Source organism: Ciconia boyciana, chromosome 9 (assembly GCF_034638445.1).
Source record: "Ciconia boyciana chromosome 9, ASM3463844v1, whole genome shotgun sequence".
Lineage (NCBI taxonomy): Eukaryota > Metazoa > Chordata > Aves > Ciconiiformes > Ciconiidae > Ciconia > Ciconia boyciana.
This window is the reverse complement of record NC_132942.1, coordinates 8,461,282-8,483,014: the sequence shown is the minus strand read 5'-3', so window position 1 is coordinate 8,483,014 and position 21,733 is coordinate 8,461,282. Positions and strand designations below refer to the sequence as shown.

The window sequence follows — 21,733 nt, the reverse complement described above, 5'->3', positions numbered from 1 at the left end:
GGCCTTTTGGACCAACCCTGTCCTCAGACATCCCTCCAGGCCTCACTAGAAGCAGAAAGGCTCTGACCAGGACTCTTGGGCATGGAGGGACATGACACAAAATTTCCCTATTGCTTCACGGCACTTGTCCTTCCTCTGCTCCTTTCTGCGCGCCGAGGCTCAGGCCAGACTGAGCCCACGTGTCAACCATGGCTGATGCAACGCACAGTCAGGGGCTTCTCTGTGCCACCACGGAGCACACATGAGAGTGCAGACTACTGCCATGCTCCCCAGACAGACACATGGATGCCCCTACTTGGGCCCTGCTCCACCCTGCTCCCACCAAAATGACACTTTGTCCCCTTGAAGCCTGCAAACACCTTTTCGCTGCAGCTGTCCCTGCACTGGGACCATATCCCACAGCAAGGCCCCCAGGGAAAGTGGTGGATGCTCCCACCTGGCTGTGGGTCACAGAGGAGGAGACAGGCTGAGCCCAGGGTACTGTCCCTGCCAGGTCTTGCCTTACCTTTCTTCTTCTGGGCTGACTTCTGGTTGTCATCGTCACCATTCTTCTCCTCCCCGGACTCATCTGATTTGGTTTTCAGGCTCTCTTTGCCATCGCTCCCATCCCCTTTCTCCTGCTCCTTCATGTCTTTCTTGACAGGCAGTTTCCGGAGGGATGGCGCTTTGTGCGGCTGCTGGAGACACACCAGTGCAGGAAAGATGTGAGAGGTGGGAGAAACGAAGAGCTGAAGGCAGACCCTAGCTGTCCCAGCAGGAGCAGAAACAGGAGGACCTTGCCCTAGGCTGGGAGCATCCCTGCTCCGTGCCTCCCCAGAGCTGTCCTATTCCTGGGGAAGGGCTTATGTCTGAGCAGGACAAGGGGCTCTACAGATGCTGGGAAGTGCTTGAGCTGAGACACAAGCCCCAGGCACAGAAGTTACCGAGATGGACTGTCAGGGAGGCCTGGTGCTCCAGGATGGGGGTGTCCTACACAGGACCGGACTGCCCCAATGGCAAAAGGGTGAGTGACCCTCATGCCCTGACAGACAGCCAAGAGCTGGCAAAGCAGCATCCAAAAATAGAAAGGTTTCAACACCACCCACGTCTGTAGCAGGAAAGGAAGGCCATGCCCTTCAGGCACGCTAGCCTGTTCTCATACATGTTTTCAGTTTCTCCCATGGAAGTCTTGTGTTGTGCCCAGGCCCCTTCTTGCACTGAGCAGCCCTAAGTAGAGTGGGTCTCGGAGTTGCCCTACCTGCTTCACCGAGTCCAGAGGTTTAGACTGGGCTCCAGGCTCCCAGAATAGCACCGAGGGAGGGAGCCCAACACACGGGGCAGCCCTAAAAGGAAATCCCCTGCACACTATTCCTGGCTGCCTCTACGCTGACGCTCAGGACCCCAAATGGCCTGGCTCAGCCAGCGCTCCCAGCATCGCAGAGGGACAGGGAGGTCTGCAAGGGCCGCATCCTGCTCACTGGAGAAATTCTGTGTTCTCACCTGGACGCTCTTGTGGGCTATTTCTCCAGGTGTTGGCCAATTTGTGGCATCACCGAAGTCACCAACCTTGTATTCAAAGAGAAAGGCTTTCATTAGCGCACAAGCTGCAGGTGCTGTTCCCTCCATCAGCAGCCAGAAGCCCTTCCAGCCACGCTGTCACAGCCACCACCCACCACTGTCCTGCAGACAGCTGTCCCCAGGAGGTTTGGGGGTGACACCCAAGCTGCACATACACAGTCCCTCTCCCCACCCAAGCAGGGCCCCCAAATTAATCCCAAATAACTGCAGACAAATTTATGTCTATCAGGGATTATAATGAGGCTGCCACCAGCCCCACAAGCTACCAGCCTCCCAGCTCCCACCAAACTTTTTGCCCCAGCAGCAGCATTTGGCACCAAGCCACCCAAGGTAACTCACTCATCATAGGCACTGCCCCTTGGACAGGGAAAGCACACAGCTTTCAGCATCCCAAATCCACCTGAAGCAACCACATCCCATTAAAGAAGCTGCCTCCACCTAGTGGCAGGTTACAGCCAGGCACAGCTTCACTTAAGTGCCCAACTGCAACCAAGTGCTGGCAACAACAAAGCAAAGGGATCATGTAGTAGGATTGGTGGTAAAATTCAAGCAGGTATCTGATGGTGATGGGAGCTCCCTCGTTTCAAACACCCCAGGGCCACATGGGGGACCACCAGTCACTTCTCTGCTGAATAAGTGACCTGGCCACTACCATCATTTCTACCTCTTCCAGGTTTCAGAGAGGACCTGCAGGACAGAGAGGAAAGGACCCAAACGGCTGCCCAGGTACACGATGAATCATGGCTGGGCACTGAGTTTCAGATTATCTGGGCACAGAAACTCCTCCTTGCCCCTGTGGGGTTGTTATTTCTAAATTAATTTGGAGTCACTGAGCCCCCCGTGAGATCATGTCTCTACATTCAAGTGCCATGCTCCTCTGCCCAGGAGGCAGGTTTCCTGGGAAAACCACCTCCAGTCCATGGCCATGCCTGTGTCACAGACAGGAGAACCTTCCATCCCCAGGGCCCTCCTCCCTGAGATGGAATAGATAAGTCATATTAAGTTTCAGATGCGTCTTCACTGGCTGCTGGGAGCCAACACCAACAGCCCATGTCCCTAGCTGTGCCACAACTGCATGCAACATCCTCAGAAGCAACTGTCCCTCCACCACATGTTGATCCCCTGGAACAGATTGTCCTGGTTCCTCCAAAGGAGTCTCTTTGAAATCAATTACCCTGGCTCTTTGTGTGCCAGTAAAGAATAGATTGCACAGGGAAGAAAGGACCTGCGGACACAGTGCTCTATCACACCACCACCCTGTCTGCACTGCAAAGCAGGGCACTGGCTAAGCCCACAAGGGACCTGGGGGGTCCTTGGGGTGGGGGGAGAGGCTTTCTGCATCCAGCACTGTGCTTCAAGTGCCTCCCAGCAAGAGGGGAGATGAGAAGGTCTCCCCTAGCCTGGCTAGGCAGAAAACCAGTCCAGGCAGCATGCAGGACCACTGAAACACTGAAGAGGAGATGGAGAATCAGGATGTTCTTGTCCACGCTCTTGGAAGTGGCCAAGCAGGCATGTCAACCCCTCCACAATCAGGCTTGCAAAAGCAGCAGTCTGCTCACCAGACCCTCAAGATGTTCATGCAGTGCTGACAACTGCACCAGAAGCTGAAGGCCAGCGAGGGGGGTGGCAGGCACAGCCTTACCTTGCTTCCTTTCCGCTGTCTTGGGTTGGCAGCCCTCACCACTTTCGCAGGAGTTGTATGTTCTGCAAGAGGAGGAGGAGGAGAACAAAACTGTTAAAACACAGCTGAGGGTTGTGGAAATGTTACCTCTGGAGGGAGGCAGGTGGGAAGCAAGCCAGCTCCCCCTTCAGCAAAGGGGTACTAAGAGGAAAAGGTAAACAGAAAACAGAGCCAGCTTCTGATCTGGGTCTCAGAAAGGCCCCATTAAGATCAGAAGACTCCTGATCAATCCAGGTTGGTAAGAAATGGACCTTTAACCCCATCCCGCCACAGGAAGGCACTCCCTGACTCAGCCAAGCCCTCCCCACTTGGCCTTGCCAGCCAGGGAGGAGGGGTGGCGAGGAGTTCAGCTCGCTCTGTAAAGCACCACTCGGAACTTGATCTGCTGTTACGCACTTCAAAACAAACATGCCCTTGAACAGGCAAAGCTCATCACCGCGCAGATGTGGCTGGGGAGGCACATGCAAGCCTGCAGCACATGGGCACTGCTAGTCTCATGCTTTGATCTCCAGTGCATCCCAGCACAGGGCAGCAAGTTCACAAGAGGGAACGTACAGAGAGGAGCCAGATCTGGGAATTGCCTAAATCCTGCTACAGCCAAAAGTATTTAGGCACTTGAGTGCCTCTAAGGGTGTTTTAAGGTATAGGAGTGCAACTGTTGAGGGTCACACCACCATGGATCTCACACAAGACTTGCAGCAAGTCAAGACCTCAGCCCCACCATGACCTGGTCTTGGCTCCTGCTCTCACACCACCTCCTTACAAGCAGTAAATAGAATTTGACTTGTTTGAAACGTTTTCTGTTTGAAATGTTTTCTCCCTCCCAGGTTTGGCTGCAAAGTCTCTGGATCAGGAGGAGCAGGCTCATGCAGGGCACGCACAGAGGCCAACAGAGCAGCCTGCTGCTGCCTAACAAACCAGCCCCATGAGGACCACGTACGAGGGTCTCCTCCACGACAGCGGTGCTCCTCAGGGAGAGGAGAGCCCACCAGCCCCTGCCTCGAGGGGCAGACTGTGCCAGGTGCCACACACCCAGCAGGAGTGAGCATTTCTGCTGACTCTGCTGGCTTTGTCTCAAAGAAAAGCACCCTGACTGGGGTGGGGGGTGAGGGTGGGAGGGAGGTGAAGAGAAGAGCCTCAAGGAATGACAGAGGCTATCCGGGGATGCCCCAGGAAACACCCTGAATAGCCTACCCAGCTCCACTCAAAGCTGGCTTTGACCCCCTGCGTAAGGCAGGACAACTTTGGCTAGGTGATCAAAATCAATCCCCCTCCTATGATTCATCCTGCTGGTCCAGCCTTGCTCAGAGCTGGAGGCTTTGAAAAGTGTCAATACAGCAGAGTCAGACATGGCATGACGGAGCAACATGCACTCCCCTTCCTTGGTTCCCTTCCCTAAGGCTTCTGCATGAGGATTTCACCCCTGGGAGAGCCCAAGCTCTCAGCTGGATCCCCAAATCCTCCCCCTTCCCCCCAGGACCTCCCCAGCCCACCTGCACTGCCTCCCCCCACGAGCAGCAGCAGTCCCACATGTCCCTCATTTATTCCACATGCACCTCATTGAGAATCCTGGTTCCATGGCACAAAGCTTGCCACAACGCTTTTAAACTTTCCAGCTAGTGTAGGAAGAGCAAGTGGTTTCAAAACAGCCCCTAAAATCCTCCACTCAACACCCACAGATGTCACCAATCAAATATAGTTTCAAAAGGCATCAAGTGCTACAGCACAAACCCACAGCCAGCCCAGTTTTCCACAGGTACGGAGCACCCCTGCCTGCTCTGAGAGCACTGACATGCCTGGCACCACAGAAAAAAAAAAACAACTGAACTTGCTCTGCAGCCTGATTAGGCACCAATCTCTCTGGTTGGGGGAAGAGCAGGGCTCCCTCTCTCACTGTGAGCATCTCACCTAGGTGCCTGCTCCCACCACGCTGCAGCCCCAGGGCTCATGGCAATGGCATCCAGCCCTTTCCTCCAGCTCAGTAGCCTCACGGCCATAGATGTTCTTGTGCTTTTTTGGGGACCAGTCAAAGAGAGGCCCCCTCACAACCTCTAGTGAAAGAGGACCCGGGGGCACAGGCTGCAGGGGTGGATGCCACGGACTCCATCATCTTTGCGGTGGAGGGAGGAGATTGTTTGAAACAAGTTCTGCTGCTTTCCTTATCTTCAAGATAGGAACAGGGATCCCTTATCTAGCTGAGGTGCTGAGAAGACTAATTAGCATTTGCAGAGCACTGCGGGAAGACAAAACACAAAGCAAAGCAAAGCTGCAGCCTGGCAGGGAGGCTGCTCCAGGGAGTGCAGCCAGGCCAGCGCCGCGGCAAGGGCTGCAGGCGGCTCTTGCCAGTGTGGATGGAGTCGAGATCTGCAAGTCATGGTGGAGATGCTAAGACCAAGGCAGGAGGGGGAGCTGCAAGCGGCTCTCGACAGTGTGGATGGAATAGAGATCTGCAAGTCATGGTGGAGACTGCTCAGACCAAGGCAGGAGACTGAGGGGGTGTGACTGTGCTAGCGGATAGACAGACAGACACACCATCCACAGAGCCACGAGCCATGGCAAGCAGAAGCCGTGCATGCCTGGCACCCTCCAGGGCACGCCAGCCTAACCAAGGGCCCCAGGTCCAACCCATCAGCGATTCTGTAGTCAAGCTCCTGGATATCAAACCCAAAACTGCTCTTCATGTTCCCTTGTAGAGACTCTAGCAAACCCAAGTGTTTAAAAAAACAAACCCAACCTGCCCAAAACACATTTTAGGCTAATCCAGGTGCTCAAGCTTCAGAAGAAAGCCTTCCTACAAGGACAGCAACACATGTTGTAGTGCATAGCTGAAAAGAGCCCCTGCCAAACCCCACTGCAGAAAAACCCCACTGCCCTTTGTCACTGCATCAACCTGGGAAATAGGGAGCAAGTGGGTGTTGCTCACCCCCACACAGGAGCTCAGGACAAGCACTGCTACCCAGGGATACTAGATACTGCCCTGGTTGATAGCTGAGCCCTTAAAAGCTGCTGACATGTCTCAGACCTCCTGGCATTTCAAAAACCTCCTTTTGCATTTATTTGGTGGCAGCAGGTAATTTTCAGTTGCACTAGCACTGCCTGACCACCCCTTCACCCCCCAAAAACAGGGCCCCTCCATGCAAGGGGACAGACAAAACAGCTGCAGCGGGAGCCAGGGCTTCAGTGGTGTGAGACTGGCAAGGGGACAGCAGGCAGGGAAGGAAGGAGCGACTTTGCCTGCAGCCACAGAGCAGACGCTGGCACAGCCAGGAACAGAAAAGCAGGTCTCAAGTTTTGATCTGCTGCCTGCAGCCAGAACCAGATAATTTGCCCATGGGGTTTGCCTAGCCAAGAGGAGGTTATTTCTTAAAAACCAATGGGACAAGGCACAGGTGGGAGCACCACGGCCCTGATGCCAGTATTGCAAACCCCTCCCATGGCCAAGGCACAACCAAAGCATTCACTGGCTTTTGACGCTCGCTCCCTGATGCGCCCAGCAAGCACCAAGAAGGGCAATGCTGTGCAGACACCTTGCACTTTCCTTCCAGCGCGCGTCTGGCTGTGGCACAGCGGCCCTCAAGGCAGGAAGCTCACGGGGCATCCAGGTGAGCAAACACCTCATACCTGGAAGGAGAAGAGCCTTTGCACAAGGACCAGACAGCCAAGGCAACAGCAGCTCCAGAGTTAAATGCCCCCCCCAGGAGGGACAGGTGCCGTAGGACCACTGTGCTCAGCCTAGGAGATGTATTTACTACCTTACCTGGGGAAATCAAACCCAACACCCGATGGCTTGGTTCCCTGCCTTTTCTTACATCCAATGCAGCTTGTAATGGATTTTTAGAGAAAGCGAAAGAGGTGGAATAAATCTGCAGGGCTGGGCAGAGACTTGGTGTTATACAGCAGAAATACCTGCACCTCTAGCAAGAAAGCTGTAGCGCCTGCTCCTGGTATACCACTTGTGCAATGCGGACAAGGGCTCAGAGCACCCCAGCACCAGCTGGGACAGCCTCAGAGAGCAGCCCAGGCTCCCAGCAGGAATGCAGAGTCCTCAGCTCCAGCACACGCTCCATCCCTGACACGGCACACTCCTCCTTCCCTGGCAGCCAAGTCAACAGAAAGGAGCCGGCCTGCCCCCAGGCCCCTCCAGCCCACAGCCTGGCACCTAGGAGAAACTGCTGATGAAGGCAGTTTTGAAGCCAAGAGCCCAGACTTTGTGCTGGAAAGGCTGAGGCAGAGGTGCATGCTCTGTGTCACAGGTCCTGCTGGGGCTGGAAGAGCTGAACTGGTATCCCCAGTTTCCCTGGAGCCCTGGCAGGAGCCCAAGGGTGCCACGCAGGACAGCAGGCCATGTGCCCAATGGTCCAACAGGATCCACTTGACGACTTGACAGTCTCCAAACGATCCTCCCTGGACTCCATGGGATGGTCCTGGCACAGGCGAGGACTGCAGCCTACACCCAGTGCTAGGGGACAGCCATGCCAACAATGCTTCTTTGAGGTCTCCAGGGGAGGAAGAGTAAGTGCAGCTTGGGCAAGGGCAAGCGGAACCCTGAGTAGGCTGGGGCTCTAGGCAGGTTGCAAGTGAGAGGGGGAATAGTGCCCCAGCCAAAATGACATGGCAAGGTATTACATTAACCTCCTGAGAAACCAAAGGACACCCAGGTATGACAACTTCTGAGAAGAGTAGAGATAGGTGTAAGCTGTCTAATGGTTTCCAAGACTACTACTCACTCACACTATTTGTACATACACGCTTATTGTCCAGGCACTGAAAATCAGCCCAGGGATTAGCCATTTCCCCTAGAGGTAGCTAGCTCCTTCAGTCTTTACAGGAGGGCAATAGAGTCCCTCCTGGTGTACAGTGCACAGGACAGACATGGTGGGACAGCATGGACCTGCAAGGCAATTCCCATAAGAAAAGAGGGACCCAGCAGGCAGCCGGCCACAGCCAAGCCTGCCAAGTCTCCCCACTGTGGCTGCAAGAATCCCCCTGCTTGTCCCAAAGGAGACCTTGGGAGCCAACAGAGAACAACTGCATGAAGGTGTGCCCTCACCTTGCCAATGTGGGAAACTCAGGGCACCAACCCTGTCTCTGTTCCTTCCCCCAGGTCTCAAGCAAGCTCTCTCCAAGGGCAGCCTGATCCACACAGCAACAGGGACAAGACATTGATTTGGAGGCTCTCCCATGGCACCCATCACTGCCCATACACTCAAACTCCACAATTTTGAATTTGAGCCCAGCTGAGCCATCAGAGGACACAGCTGGTAAGCTACATGCCCATCAACACCACACCTTCTCCAGAGATATTTGCAGGATCAGTCCTGCAGGCCAGATGTGACCCAAGCAGACAACAGCCTTCCCCCTCCCACCAGCAGCCTGCCAGCTGCAGACAGTGCTCAAAGTTTTTCTTGTTGAGAGCCCATCCCATGGAGAGCCCCCCTGAAGTTACAGGCAGAGGAAGCACTGAGGCACAGGCAAACGCTTTCTGCCCACCACCCAGGGTTGCTGAACCCATTTCTTCATCAGCAAGACAGCAGTGGTGGGCAACACATCCTTACTGTAAGGGGGTTTGGAAGCACGGGCAGATGGTAACACTCAGCACAGGGGAACAGAGGGGACCTTGGTCTCCCCAGAGAGCAATTTGGTAGCACCCCTCTGTGCAGACAGAGGGGCAGATACCCCCAGAGACCAAGTAGTAGCTTCCACCTCTGCCTGCCTCCCAAGGAGCTGCTCCCAGCACCAGCCTCAGCCACGTGTCAGAGCTAATGCCAGACTGAGATGGGAAACACTTGCCTCCAAAGCTCCATGCACAAGCAGAAAAGCCTAGGATTTCTAGTACTGACTGCTTGGCATGCTCACGTTTTGCTGAACACATCATAAGGTACACAAAACCAGCAAGGGTAGGGGCAAACTGGGCATGCAGACTGTACCTCCTCTAGGTTTGCAACATTTTCCAGCTACAACCGTGATTTGGTGGGAGGTAGAGCCGTAGGTGCATGCGTGGAGGGGGAAATCAAGGGAGCACTGGGATGGAGTCCTCCAACAGCTTTAAGTGAGACACTATCACAACGACATTTTCCAGCGTAAAGGAATCAGTGTCTCCATAACAGGGGCTCCGACTCGCTCCTGGGGACTGCACAGAACCACAGCTGGCCCCACCACTTGCAGCACACAGTCTCACAGCTCCCAGCTGGCAGCACAGCACCTGGCCTTGTCTACAAAGGTAGGAGGAATATTTGCAACACCTCTGCAATATCAAAAGTTTCTTACACATTGCAAGAAAAACTGCTGTAGAATGGGCAAGGTCAGGACAACGCAGAAGACCAGATCCTTAAGTTGCATGGCTGAGCGGGATTCAGGCTTGTAAAGGATGTGGGAAGCCTGTTCAGCTGGAGCAAGAGACAAGCTGCAGGCACCATGGCTCAAAGCCTTCCAAGCAATTTTCTGCAGCTCCTCAGCAGACAGCTCCACCTTACAAGCCCTACTGTAACAGCAAAGGAAGCAGGGAGCTGCCTACACTTCTCTGCAATGTAAGCTCTGCAACTGCTGCAAAGATCACTCACTAAAAATAACTTCAAAAAGGGCATCTGACAGCTCTGCAGAGAGCATGAGAACACTCCCACCTGGGTGTCCTAGGCAGGCTCCGAGAGCTCAGGAGTTTGCCCTGGAAAAGTGCAGGGAGAGAGGCCAGGGGTAAAGGCAGGTTCAATACAGCATGCCAGGGCAGCGCTGTCACAGGCTGGGAGTGCGGGCACCTGAGTTATATTCCCAGCTCTGCAAGCCCTCACATCCCTCGGCTGATACTCCCAAGACAGCCCTGGAGCAGGGGGAGGTAAAGCAGCTCAAGACACTTGCAGAGCCTGTCTCTCTGCTGACAGCACCCTACAGGCAGCACAGACCTGCACAGAGACCTTCAGAGCAAGCAGGGACACCAGCTGTAACACAGCCCTGGTCACAGGGAGCTGACAAACAGCGCTTTTTAAATGCACATAACTGTTACAAGCTCTGCACACACAAGTTATCTGCAGGGCCTGACTTTTATTTCCAGGGCAGATGAGAGGCAGGAAGGGTCTGGACTTACCAAAGATGCATAACCCTTCACCCCCTGTAGCCTCCCATTCCAAGACAAAAACCCTTCAACTTGTGGCCAAGCTACACTCCGGAAGGAGAAGGTTAAGAAATGCCAACAGGCATTTCTAACGTTAACAGCAACAGCGAGGGCACCACAGATTCTTCCTGGCACAGATGTCTACTATTAAAGGTAGCAAATGAACTCTCTCAAGGGCAAGTGACATCCTTCCACTGCCTTTTCAAGCAATGCTCTTCCCCGAAGAGAATTTCTAGGAAACTTTTGACACACAATCCACAGTCATGCACCACACTGATCCCCGAGATGCCAGGCTCAAGCAGAACAAGACAGCACAGGAACCCCCCAGTTTTCTAAGGAAAACCAAGCCCTAAACTAAGGGGTGTCTGCTGGGAAAGCCGGTGGTTCCCAGACCCCAGGAAGCATCGCACTGGGGACACAGCCAAGGTCACCCGGCTGACCAGACTCTAGAAACTGTCAAAACCAGGGAGCTGGGCTGGCTCAGGCCCCCACAGTTGCCGAGCCACGCTGCTCTCCCTGAGCAGGGAGAAAGGCACCCATCACCCTGCCACCCCTTCAGGAGAGGCTCCTCCGGCACCACTGCCTGACCCAGCTTGCCTGGTGCAGACAAGTCTCCCGCCGGCAAGGCATTTAGCCAGCAACTCCTCTGCCTCATGGAAGAGAGGAAAGCCTCCGAGGACACCCGCAAACACTCTCCATCAGGTTAAATGGTTCAGGGAGAGGGGCTGGAAAAGCCGGCGGCACTCCCGGGCAAACGCTGCGTCAGTCCGTCACGGGCGGGCTGGGGCCCCTGAGAAAGGGCACAAGTTGATGCAGCTGCCGCTCAGGGCAGCAAGGACACCTCGGCGCTGGGAGAGGAGGGCACCCGAGGAAAGGCTGCGGGGGCCTGGGGACATGCAGGCGGGCCAAATAATGGAGGAGCCGGAGGGTCAGGCTCTCCTCCAAGCCAGCTGGGAGACCAGCTGATAATTCATGACCTAAAAAAAAATCAGTGGTGGGGGAGAGGGAGGGGCGACATGAGCAGGAACTACAGGAGAGCAAGGGCAGACACACAAGGCACAGTAGGACTCACGACTCCTTATAAAACACACCAAAAAAACCCCCCAACCCACTCACCTTTGGGGGCAACTGATTTGCAAATTAAAGGGGGATGTCCACCCTCCAGGAGGGACTGGGAGCAGTTTCCTCCGCTCCTGCTTACCTCTGCTGCACCACTCTGCCTGTTCTGCCAGGCTCTAATGAACAGCTAGTTAACAGTTAATTATTACCCATTCAGGCACACGATCCCGATCCCCTACTCTGACCGACTGCTGGCTGGGAGGGATAAGACAGTCACGTGATGCAAAAATCCCGGCCTTATGAAAGCACGGGCAACTATATTTAGTTGGAAAAACGATGACCTAGCGAGCCCGCCTCTCCCTGCCCCCCCCCTCTCAGAGGAGCCGACCCGACACCTCTGGAGATCCTACCTCCTACCTCCACGGTACCCAGGAGGTCCCTCATCCAGCCAGGAGTTGTAACACTGAGTCGGGGACGCCCGGCACGGGAGCGAGCCCAGCGTGTGTGCACATGCACGGGCTGTCCCGGGGGGGCCAGACCAGTGTGTAGCTCGGGCTGGGGGCACCTTCCCTTCCCATCCGCAGCAGGTCACCTTGTCAGCGGCAAAAGCTGATAAGCACCAAGAGCGACAAACCAGGCCCAGCCCAAGGTCCTGGACCTTATCTTGAAAACGGGAGGCACACTGGAAACCTGACCAGTGTCACCAGTGCAGGGGTGGCATTCAGCAGCGACGCTCCAGCTGCCAGCCTCTGCATGCCCAGGTCTGGCAATGCTCAGAGCTGGCAACGGGAGTTTGCCTCGCCTGGATCAGCCCACCCTTCTCTCTCTGCAGGGCAGCTGGGTGTACGAGACAGACACGGCCATGCTGAGAATGGAGAGGGAGCAAAGGCAGCCGTGCAGCGGTCACACGTGTGTGCCGCCACCGTGGAGAGAAGGTCCTAGAAAAAAGTTGTGCAGCAACAAAAGCCAAGAGCATCACCTGCTCCCCCTCCCACCACAGTGGAAGAGCTTCAAAGGAAAAAAAGAAAAAAAAAGAAAAAAGCCTGAGGACCAGACATGATTAATCTCTTGTCATCAGCAGAGGGGTGCTCTCTGCCTGCATCCCACTGCAGCTGATGAGACAGCACAACCAGCAGTGCCCGTAGCATGAGTGAGAAGAGGTCACCGCATCGCTGTTGAACCCAGGGCACCACACTGATGCGATCCCTTTAATGGCCGTCAGCCTCTTCTGCAGCTGCATCTGGGGACTTGGAAGCTGACAAAACCCTTCCTGGGAAGCATCTGGTATGTCTCACTGTAAATATTTAACAACGAAGAGATGGGAATTGAGAGCCAAGCGTCTGCTGTGAGACCCTCCAGCTCCACACATTCGTGCTGTCTAGGAGGGGGCTGTATGGCTCCCACTGCCTGTGCCAGTGGAGGGGGACAAGGGGTCATACAAGGCAAAGGTGCAAACTCTGCAGAAAATAGGCATCTGGAAAACCTATCATCTCAAAGAAGAGAGTCAGAGACTAGGTTTCTAGAAAGGAGACTGTGAGGTAATTTAAATAACATCATTCTTATTTCCTCCCCACTGTGATTCCTGTACCCGACTTTGGCTATTCTGCAGAGGGATCCCTGCAGGACCAGCATGTCCCCTGTGCAGTGGTCACTTGCAAAGTGACCGCTAGACCTCACCCTCAAAGCCTGCACCAGGTCAGCTGCAAACCTGCCTCCCCAACTGCGTGCAGCAAAAGGAGACTGAGCAGCAGCTCAGCTTGCGAGGCCAAGGAAGACAAAGCCACCACCAGGCAGAAATCCAGCCCCATCTCTTGGGGTGGGGGAAAGCAATAGTGATTTGGTGGTAGGACCAGGTGCAGCAAACATTCCCAGGAATTTATGGAGGCCGGACCTAGGTCACCCACTAAGCAAGGTGTCTCCAGAAATGAGCTGAAGAAATCCTACAGTCCCATAACCACCTGGATTAAACTAAGCACAGGTATGGGGGCTTCCTCCCACTGGCAAATCCAGAGCATTAAACCTGCAACAACAAGGCAGCCAAATATCCTTGCAATCTTTGAGAGCAGGCAGAAAGGCTCCTTTTTTGCTACTGAAGCATTACTGTACCTTAGCTGAGCTGATTTCAGGGCATGCTCTCCAAGCACAAGTAACAACAACCTCACTTATGCCCCCCACCTTAAGGCAGACACAGTGAAACTCAAGATTTTTCTAAATAACTTGGATATAACAAATGCTGCCAACTTCCCTCCTGGGTGCATAATCACGTAGATCCTGCTGCATAAACCACTCTCTCCAATCCAGGTAATTCCAGTGCTACAGGTGGCTGTTTCCCCTGTCTCAATACACAGCATAAAAGAGTAAAAACACCCTAATCAGTGAGCCTTCCCAAAGGAGCTGGAAATACCCAGCTACAAAAGAGTGCAACACAGCACCTTCTCTACTAATTTAAAGATCTATCTCTCCTCCTTTTCTTTATAAAGGATTAAAAACCGCTTCCTTGCAGCAGGAGCATCACCCACATCTCTTTATGGAAAACTTCATAGCGTTTAATTCAAAGTGTCATTTTTAACTCAAGAAAGGTCTCGGCCACTGCTGACAATTCTCCAAAATTATCAGCTCAGGGTGCAGCAGATTATAAAATCAGGAGTGGTGAGACCAAGACAGAGCATCACTTGCTGCTGTGTTGAACACCAGCGCATCCACAACTGCACCCTGCAGTCAGCTCTGGTCTCTGCATTTCAACAAGGGCACATCAGTGTTACATATGCCCAGAGAAAAGCAATTAAATCACCCAGAGGCAGTCCCTTCGGAGGTGAGACTAAAAAGGCTGGGATCCTCCACCACCGAGAAGGACTGGCTGTGGCCAGGAGGGCACCTCCTGACCATCTGGAACCAGGAACAGCACACGAAGCTAGCAGGAGATCTGTTTAAAGCAAGCAAAAGTATTTCCTTAAATAGCAGGCAGCAAACTTCACCCCCTCATGCGGCAACAAGTCCTGGGACGTGGACAACATCAGCAGCCTCACAGAGGGTTTAGATGTTCACAGCCAACATGTTCACAGAGGTCCAGGTGGAGATGTGCCCTCACAGCCCTCTTCTAACAGCAGAAGTGGAGAGTATGAGAGTCCGTCCCTCTGCTCTGCCTCCACACTGCCAAGCCCAGCACCACATCTGTCAGGGGTGTTGAAATGTCTCCGCTTTCCACCTGAACTCCAAATCACAAGGTTTGAAGTGGCTTCTTCTGAAAAGCACCTTACTGCTGCCAAATCCTAGTCGCTGGATGTGGGAGAGGACAGGACTGAGGAACTGCTGTGCTAGACAGAAGGAAAGTCAGTCGCCTCTCTCTGAGAACAGCTTTATTTCCAAATGCTGTTAGGTAACCGGGACGCAAACACTGCTGCCCTTCCACCTCCATACGCTTGCACGTGACATCAGGCTGAGGGCAGAACGCCTCCAGCATCCATACGCTAACAAGCGGGAACATGCTTTGGGGCACGCTACAGCTGCTGTGCCTACAAAATGGCTGATTTTTGTCTGAGGCTCCCCACCCATTCAAGTCCCAACTCTGTTACCACAATTGAGCATCCTCTGTCGCTATGCTAACTGCTTCCTTGGGCTGAAGAACAACAGCCTACTCACCAAGAGGGGAAACCAGCCACACAGACCCACCTGGCCTTACAAGATTAACCTTAAAAAATAGGCACTGACATAGATATGGGAGTCCTGGTGATTTGCAGTAAAAGACTTGAGCAAATTAACTTGTTAAACCACCTCAGCAATAAAAGGGAGGTGAGGGAGTCAAACCCAACAGCCTCAGGAGTGCACAACAACTCTGATGCTAGGAGCAGGTACGCTCCAGGCAAGCCTGCTGCCCCCCGCCAGCAGTGCTACCCTGCCTTCGCACTTTACTGTGCTTTGAGATATCAGGGCTTCCAGATAAGCTTAGTGCACAGGAAGAAAGAGCATGGCACCAGCTTTAAGGCTTTTCTGGAGAAGGCATGAGAAAGGACTGTGCAGTGTTCTGTGCAGCTACCATTAAGAGGAATCCTGTTTAAGCTTTCACTTACCTCCTTAAAAATATAAAATTGTAAAAAACACCTAAGCTCTGTAGGTAACATTTTCTGCAACACTACTGACATGTAATATGCATTTACTGAAACGCTATCATCCACTGCAGACACACACTCATGCCCCACCCTGGAGACAGCTGTGAAGGTCCCCAACCAGCTGGAGAGCAGAGGATGGAGTTGTGCCAACCAAAGGACATCTCTGAGTCTGCAGCACAGGCAGACAAAACCCAACACCCGATTAAGGCAGATCTTCAGCAGGGTGGAAAAAAGCCTCTTATGGGGGGAGGGAAGAAGAAAAACCCTCTAAATAGCAGAAACTTTTCTATGCATTCATTGCTCCATCCCAATTTCACACCTGTTGTACTTAACACATGGGAATACACCTTTGCTCGCTCAAAACCAGTCCTAATATTTCACTCTCCCGCATGTTCTGAAAGCAAGAAAGTCATGAAAGGCCTACAAATGGGTTGGGTTACCACTTGGGTTACTTCTCCAACACCTACAGAGGCATCTTCTGCAATGCTTCAGTGGATCTAGTTATATACCATGGCCTCATTAGCTGGCTAGAGCTCTAGAAACACCTACACACAAACACGACTTCCAGCCGTCTGTTCAGTTCATGAAGTCAAATTACACTCTGTCTCCGATACTGGTACACCAGACCACTCAAAACCAGCAAGTTATTTTTATTGAAGTCATCTTTAAGACAATGGAGCTGATTTCCATACTTCCAAATCCTGATCACACAATGCCTCCACAATCAGTAGCGATTTATCCTCATGCTATCCCATGAGCTGGGGAAATGTGATCCCATGCAAAGCCAAAGATGCAGGTAGGAAGTGGACATAGTGATGTGTCCGAGGTTGCACAAGGCCAAGCCAGGCACTGACCCCCATTCCCAGTGCCTTTGCTATGGGATATCTCCACAAGGCACTACAAGTCTGAGACAACAGGATCTTACTGACTGGTCTTGGTATCACTGGGTAAAACATAAACCTTTCTTTCAGTCTTGGCACTTCAACATCATCAACCTGGATGAAGAGCTCCCAGCAGTTTGGGAAAGGCAAGAATTGAGATCATTGATATCTGCTTTTAAAAACTACATCCCCTTTCTGATTTGTACCCCCACCCAGAGTAGCCTCCTCTCCCTCCCGAGGCTCCCTAGGAGCCCAATCCTTTTCTGTAGGGTCCCTCCTGGCGAGGCTGCACGCACTACTGGGGCCAGGAAGTTTTCATCGGTCTTGCACTGATGGCAAGCAGTATCTCATTTATTGTTAACAGTGATACTTAGCAGCAACACACAGACTAAACAAGCCAAGGAGGAAGTCTGCATCTTTTCAAAGTATTGCAAATTCAACATACATCTTCAGGTTCACGGACACATCAAGCTGTATACAACTAACATACAGACTAACAGCAGCAATTCTGAGTTACATTTGCATCTTGAGATGTCAATGTTTTCAGTTATGTGTGATGATCAAGACCTGCAAGTTCCCAAAATCTTTCACCCCGGACACCCAAATTTGCCACACTACAATGTATGGGAGGAAAGTAACCTTTCAGCAGCTGTAGTCATCACTACATGAAAGCATGTCACTGCCATACAGGAATGGCCAAAAATTAGAGGGGCTTTTTTTGTTTGGTTTTTCTGGGGAAGGTTTTTTGGTTTGGGTTTTTGTTTGGTTGGTTTGGTTTTTTTGGTGTGTTTTTTTTTTAATTAACACCTGTTGCATATTCCTGTAGCAGTCTTCTAAATCTGGCTAGCGCTGACTCCGCAGAAAAAGAAGTGCAGGGAAGGCATGGGAGAGGGAGGTTTGAAGAACTCCATTTTTAATTAATACATACCAGACTGGCCATCAGTTGGAAATATATCTGTAAAAGAAAAAAAAGAAAAAAACATCAGTATTGGTTGCAGCTGGAGTGCAAATCATATTTAAAAGGTCCCTTCTCTCGATTTGTTTGCTTTAGCTAAACAGAGGAAGTATTTTCTTAGTATCCCAAGTTAAACATCAATCCAGTTTGGAACCCACCTCAATTCAACCACTTGTTGTGAGAAAGATTTTGAAGACGACAGTGTTTACCTGACTGTATTGGTTTCATAAATAACTTTCTCTACTGGCTTCTACCAGACAGTGGTGAGGAAGAAAAAGCTTGTGAGATGTACAAAGCTCCACACAATGAGATAGTCAGTGGCACCCCCATGCTCCCCCTGGCCAGCATTACCAAATGGAAACCTGCACAAAGAACATCTAACATGGTGACCAGCCAGGGAGCGCAGGTGGCAGCCAAAGCAAAAAGCAAAATGAGCATTTTTCTGACGGTTCTTGGTTTTCATAGCCACAAGGGACATCAACAGCTGCGCATGGCTCCAACACAGCACCTATACCGGAGAACAGGAAGCCAGAAGCATGCACCCACCACCCAAACAGGCACCCGGTGCCTTGGCACATCATACATCACCCCGGGGGAATGCCTTCACCTTCCTGTCTCGGGTAGCTCTGCCAGCAGGCACAGCTCATTGTGCAGAGCTGCTAGAGTCTGGAGAGTTTCAGATCCTGAAACAGATTATTCAACCTTCCCACTCCACAAGCTCTTTGCAGTTAGATGTACAGGTCCTTCTCCTGATGGACCCTACTTATTGCTGGGGATTATTGCATTGTCATTAAGATGATGTTCACTGAAGTAGCTGGCAAGGATCAGACGAAAGATTCATTCTTTTGAGGAGCACACAGGACAGCGTGTGTGGAGAAACCCTGTTGATAAAGGCTCCGCAAGAAGCTATGAAAACAGCACTTTTCAGAGAGCAATACACTATGTTTTCTTCAAGGAACTCATAAGAGGGGGAAGGGAGGCTGCCAGCAAGCCAAGGTCCTCCTAGGACAGGGGCAGGCCCCTGGCTCCTGCTTATCAGCTGCCCAAAACACACATTCTGCTGAAAAGTCACAAGAATTGCAGCAAGGACTACCCCTTGGACAGGGCAATGCCCGCTGGCCCAGGCTCAACCAATGCAGAAACAGCAAAAACACGCCTCTACCAAAGAGCTCCTATTTATCTAGATTTGGCAGTGCACTGTGTTCAAGGCATCCTCAGGCAGGGATGCTTCCACCCCACATATGAGCAGCAGAAGCAAGTAAGGAGAAAAAAAAAAAATATTAAAAAATGCAAAATTGCCTCCAACATTACACAGAGTTATAGTCTGTGGCCATGCTGAAGGTATGATCTCAGGTAAAAACCAACATATCCAGAAAATCCTCTAAGCACCAGCTGGATCCTTTGCAGACTGCATGTTCTACTGCAAGCCTCCACCAGCACATCACCCAGGTGCACCTAAACATCTTGTATTTCCGTGATGGTTGCTGACAAGGTCAGGTTCCTACAACAGTGAGTAAACACCCTGTACTTGATCTAACAGGTCCCAAACAAGAGGCAATTTCTACATTTCCTTACTTGGGCAATTCCCAGACAGCTTCTCCGCAGAGGAACAAGGCGGAAGCACGGGTTAATGTGTATCCCACCTGTTTGGATCAGCTAGCTGTAACGGCTATTACCAAACCCCAAAATTTTAATAACAATAATAATTAATAATAATACAATGGCTGAGAAAAGGAATTCCTTTGTCCCAGCCAAGAACTACGGGCCTTGGCAACCATTCCCCTCGCTATACACTGCCAGGTGCAGTTCTCCAGTTTGCATTCCTACTAGGCTGTCCAACCAACTCTACATCAAATGCATGCCACAGCCTGGCCAGCCATCTGCACAACGAACCATCCACAACAAGCCCATGCTAACCCCTTCTAGAAACCACAATTGCCACCAAATCAGGTAGCAACTGCAGGTGACCTCTCAGGGATGTCTCCTATCGGTCGTGCCACCGATGCAACTTCAAGCTTGCGCTCCTTCGAGGCCTCCACTCAGCTCACTGCTATATCCCCCACTGCCCCACCCGGCTCTAGAGATGCACACCAAGGTTCACCTGGCTTCTCTTGAACTTAGCCACAACAGCTCGATAGCAGATTTGCCACCACATTTGATAGAAAAGCAGTGGAAACTCCTCAGTTGCTTAGGTCAGCAGAAAGCAAGGACCACATATGATGGCCAGGGCAGATATTGCAAACATTCACCTCGAGAGGTTTGCCAGTGCAACTCCTGTTGAGGAAGGACACTTGCCTGCAGTCCTCATCCCTCTTGTCTGGGAGAGGCTGAGCTTGTTCAACTCATTACACCTACGATTAATGCAGACTGGACTCCAAGCTCTCCAGAGCAGAGACCCAGAGTGCCAGGCTTGCAGGCAGCTTTCCCCACTGCTGAGAATGCGCACAGAGCAATTGGTCTGCAGGACTTGCTCTTCTGAAAAATAGGGTTGCTGCGAGGACCCATACGAGGCAGGGCTGGTCAGGGACCACCAGGCACAATGACCCTTTGGGATGCCTTTTTCCCTTGCAAGCACAAGCAACTAGATTAGAAATTAGCCTGCCAATTAAGGGCAGCACCTGAGGTGCCCAAGAGAAGTCTAAATCAGGCAGCACTTTCTTTTCCCAAGAAAGCCACAGTGAGGAAGGAGGCAGAAACGCGCGTGGCTGGCAGGGCAACGATAAACCCCTAGGACTGCTCTCCAAGAAGCCCGCCTAGCACACTGCAGGACTGAGGCTGCCTGTCCAGGTCAGCTCCCTTCCCAGCACTCCCAGGGTTAAAAATCAAACATGAAGGACCCAGGCAGAGAGACCAGGCTGGGATTTTGCTCAAGCTAAGTCCAAACACAGAAAGCCGAAGCCAGCAAACCAGCACCACCAATTCCTCCCACCACACACATTGCTTTCCCGCTTGCTTTCCCCCAAGGCACCCCGATGCCTGGTATCCTGATGCAGGCCAGATGCTGCAGAGGATGATGCTCTGCAGCAGCTCTCCACCATCCAACTGGCCACCTGCCCAGCAGTGGGCACTCCCCATGTAGGACCCAGGCAGCTCTGCCCCTGCCTGCACCACACCCCAGCCAAATCCAGACTGCCAGGCTGGGCCGATAGGAAATAGCACCCAGGCAGCCAAATGGGAAGGAGCAAGAAGTAACAATATTGCGATGCAAGCAAGGAAGACTCATGAAATTTGGGCCCTGTGGGCTCACATTTCCTTCCCCTTCTTGCATGCAGACACTTTGTTTCTCAGCATGGGCCCAAAATCAGAAAGACTTGGTGTCTAAACAGAGGGATTATAATCACCACAGGAACCAGTGATCTCTTCATCACAGGCCAGTCTCTGGCCAGCCAGATATTTCCCGAGCTCTTTACCATCCTCCTCAGCTCTGTACGTTATCTATGTACAGCCTACACCACCTCAGTGGAAAACACGTTTCACAAATCTCCCTGTTATCAGCAAAGGGGGCTGGAGGTGGTCAAGGGTGCATGTTGCAGCCCGCAGGATGTCGGGATGGGCGCAGAGCATCCCTTTCAGGACTGTCACACAAGGGTGCGGACACGGTACAGAGGTGCTTGCTCTGAACACCAACACCCAGAGCTGCTGCACAAAAAGCCCAGGAGACATAACTAAATTGAGGGCAGTCATCCTTATTTTAGGTGGTGCTAGGGGGTGGATACAGAATCCCAATCTTTGCCTGATGGTATTTTTATATGCAGGAGGAGACCATATGCTAAAATGGGGCATTTAAAGAGAAAAGCTGATGCAGCCACACACATAGCCCTTCCCCAGGGGCTACCTGGCCACCGCTGCTATTCAGGTATCTGGGACAGGTCCAGAAAGGCTACCCCATTTATGAGCCCACATCTCCCCTCTGCTGCTTGCCCCGCTCACTGCAGAAGCATGCTGCCAACCAGGCTCCTCCACCAGCCACACTTCAGTGCTGAATCCAAACGCCCTCACAAGAAGCCTGCCTTCTCCCTGCTCAGAAGCTACAGCCAGGAAGGGACCTCCACCTCCTGCTGCCTGTCCCCAGCCCCCCTGCCAGCAGCACCCCTTTTCCACCACGGACACTGCTTCTTCCAGGCAGGCGGTGGCTGAAGAGCAGCTCATTAGCCCTGACGCAAGAGAAATGCTGACTCGTTATTACAGCAACCCGCAGCCATAACTGCCAAGAGGGGCAGCATGGCCCCAGGCTGAGCACCAGCAAGAACCAGCTCCCTGCACCCCACTGGCCCCCCACCTGCAATTACCCTTCTGCTCTTCAAACTGGGGGAAAAAACAACCTCAGTGCACTTTACGTCACCTGCCAGTCACCAAAGCACACTGATTGGTACCACCACACCGGTGTGC

General features: G+C 52.4%; 1 protein-coding gene across 2 annotated transcripts in view; it reads right to left on the bottom strand.

The window, feature by feature from the left end:
* LARP1 (La ribonucleoprotein 1, translational regulator) overlaps window positions 1–21,733 on the bottom strand; it is a 49,243-nt gene that overhangs the window by 14,924 nt on the left and 12,586 nt on the right. For both annotated transcript variants that reach the window (XM_072873642.1, XM_072873641.1), the window contains exons 2-5: window positions 17,318–17,344; window positions 3,200–3,261; window positions 1,480–1,545; window positions 506–677 (exon numbers count right to left, since the gene is read on the bottom strand). In XM_072873642.1, the coding sequence (XP_072729743.1) occupies window positions 506–677; window positions 1,480–1,545; window positions 3,200–3,261; window positions 17,318–17,344 (327 nt within the window). The remainder of the gene's footprint in view (window positions 1–505; window positions 678–1,479; window positions 1,546–3,199; window positions 3,262–17,317; window positions 17,345–21,733) is intronic.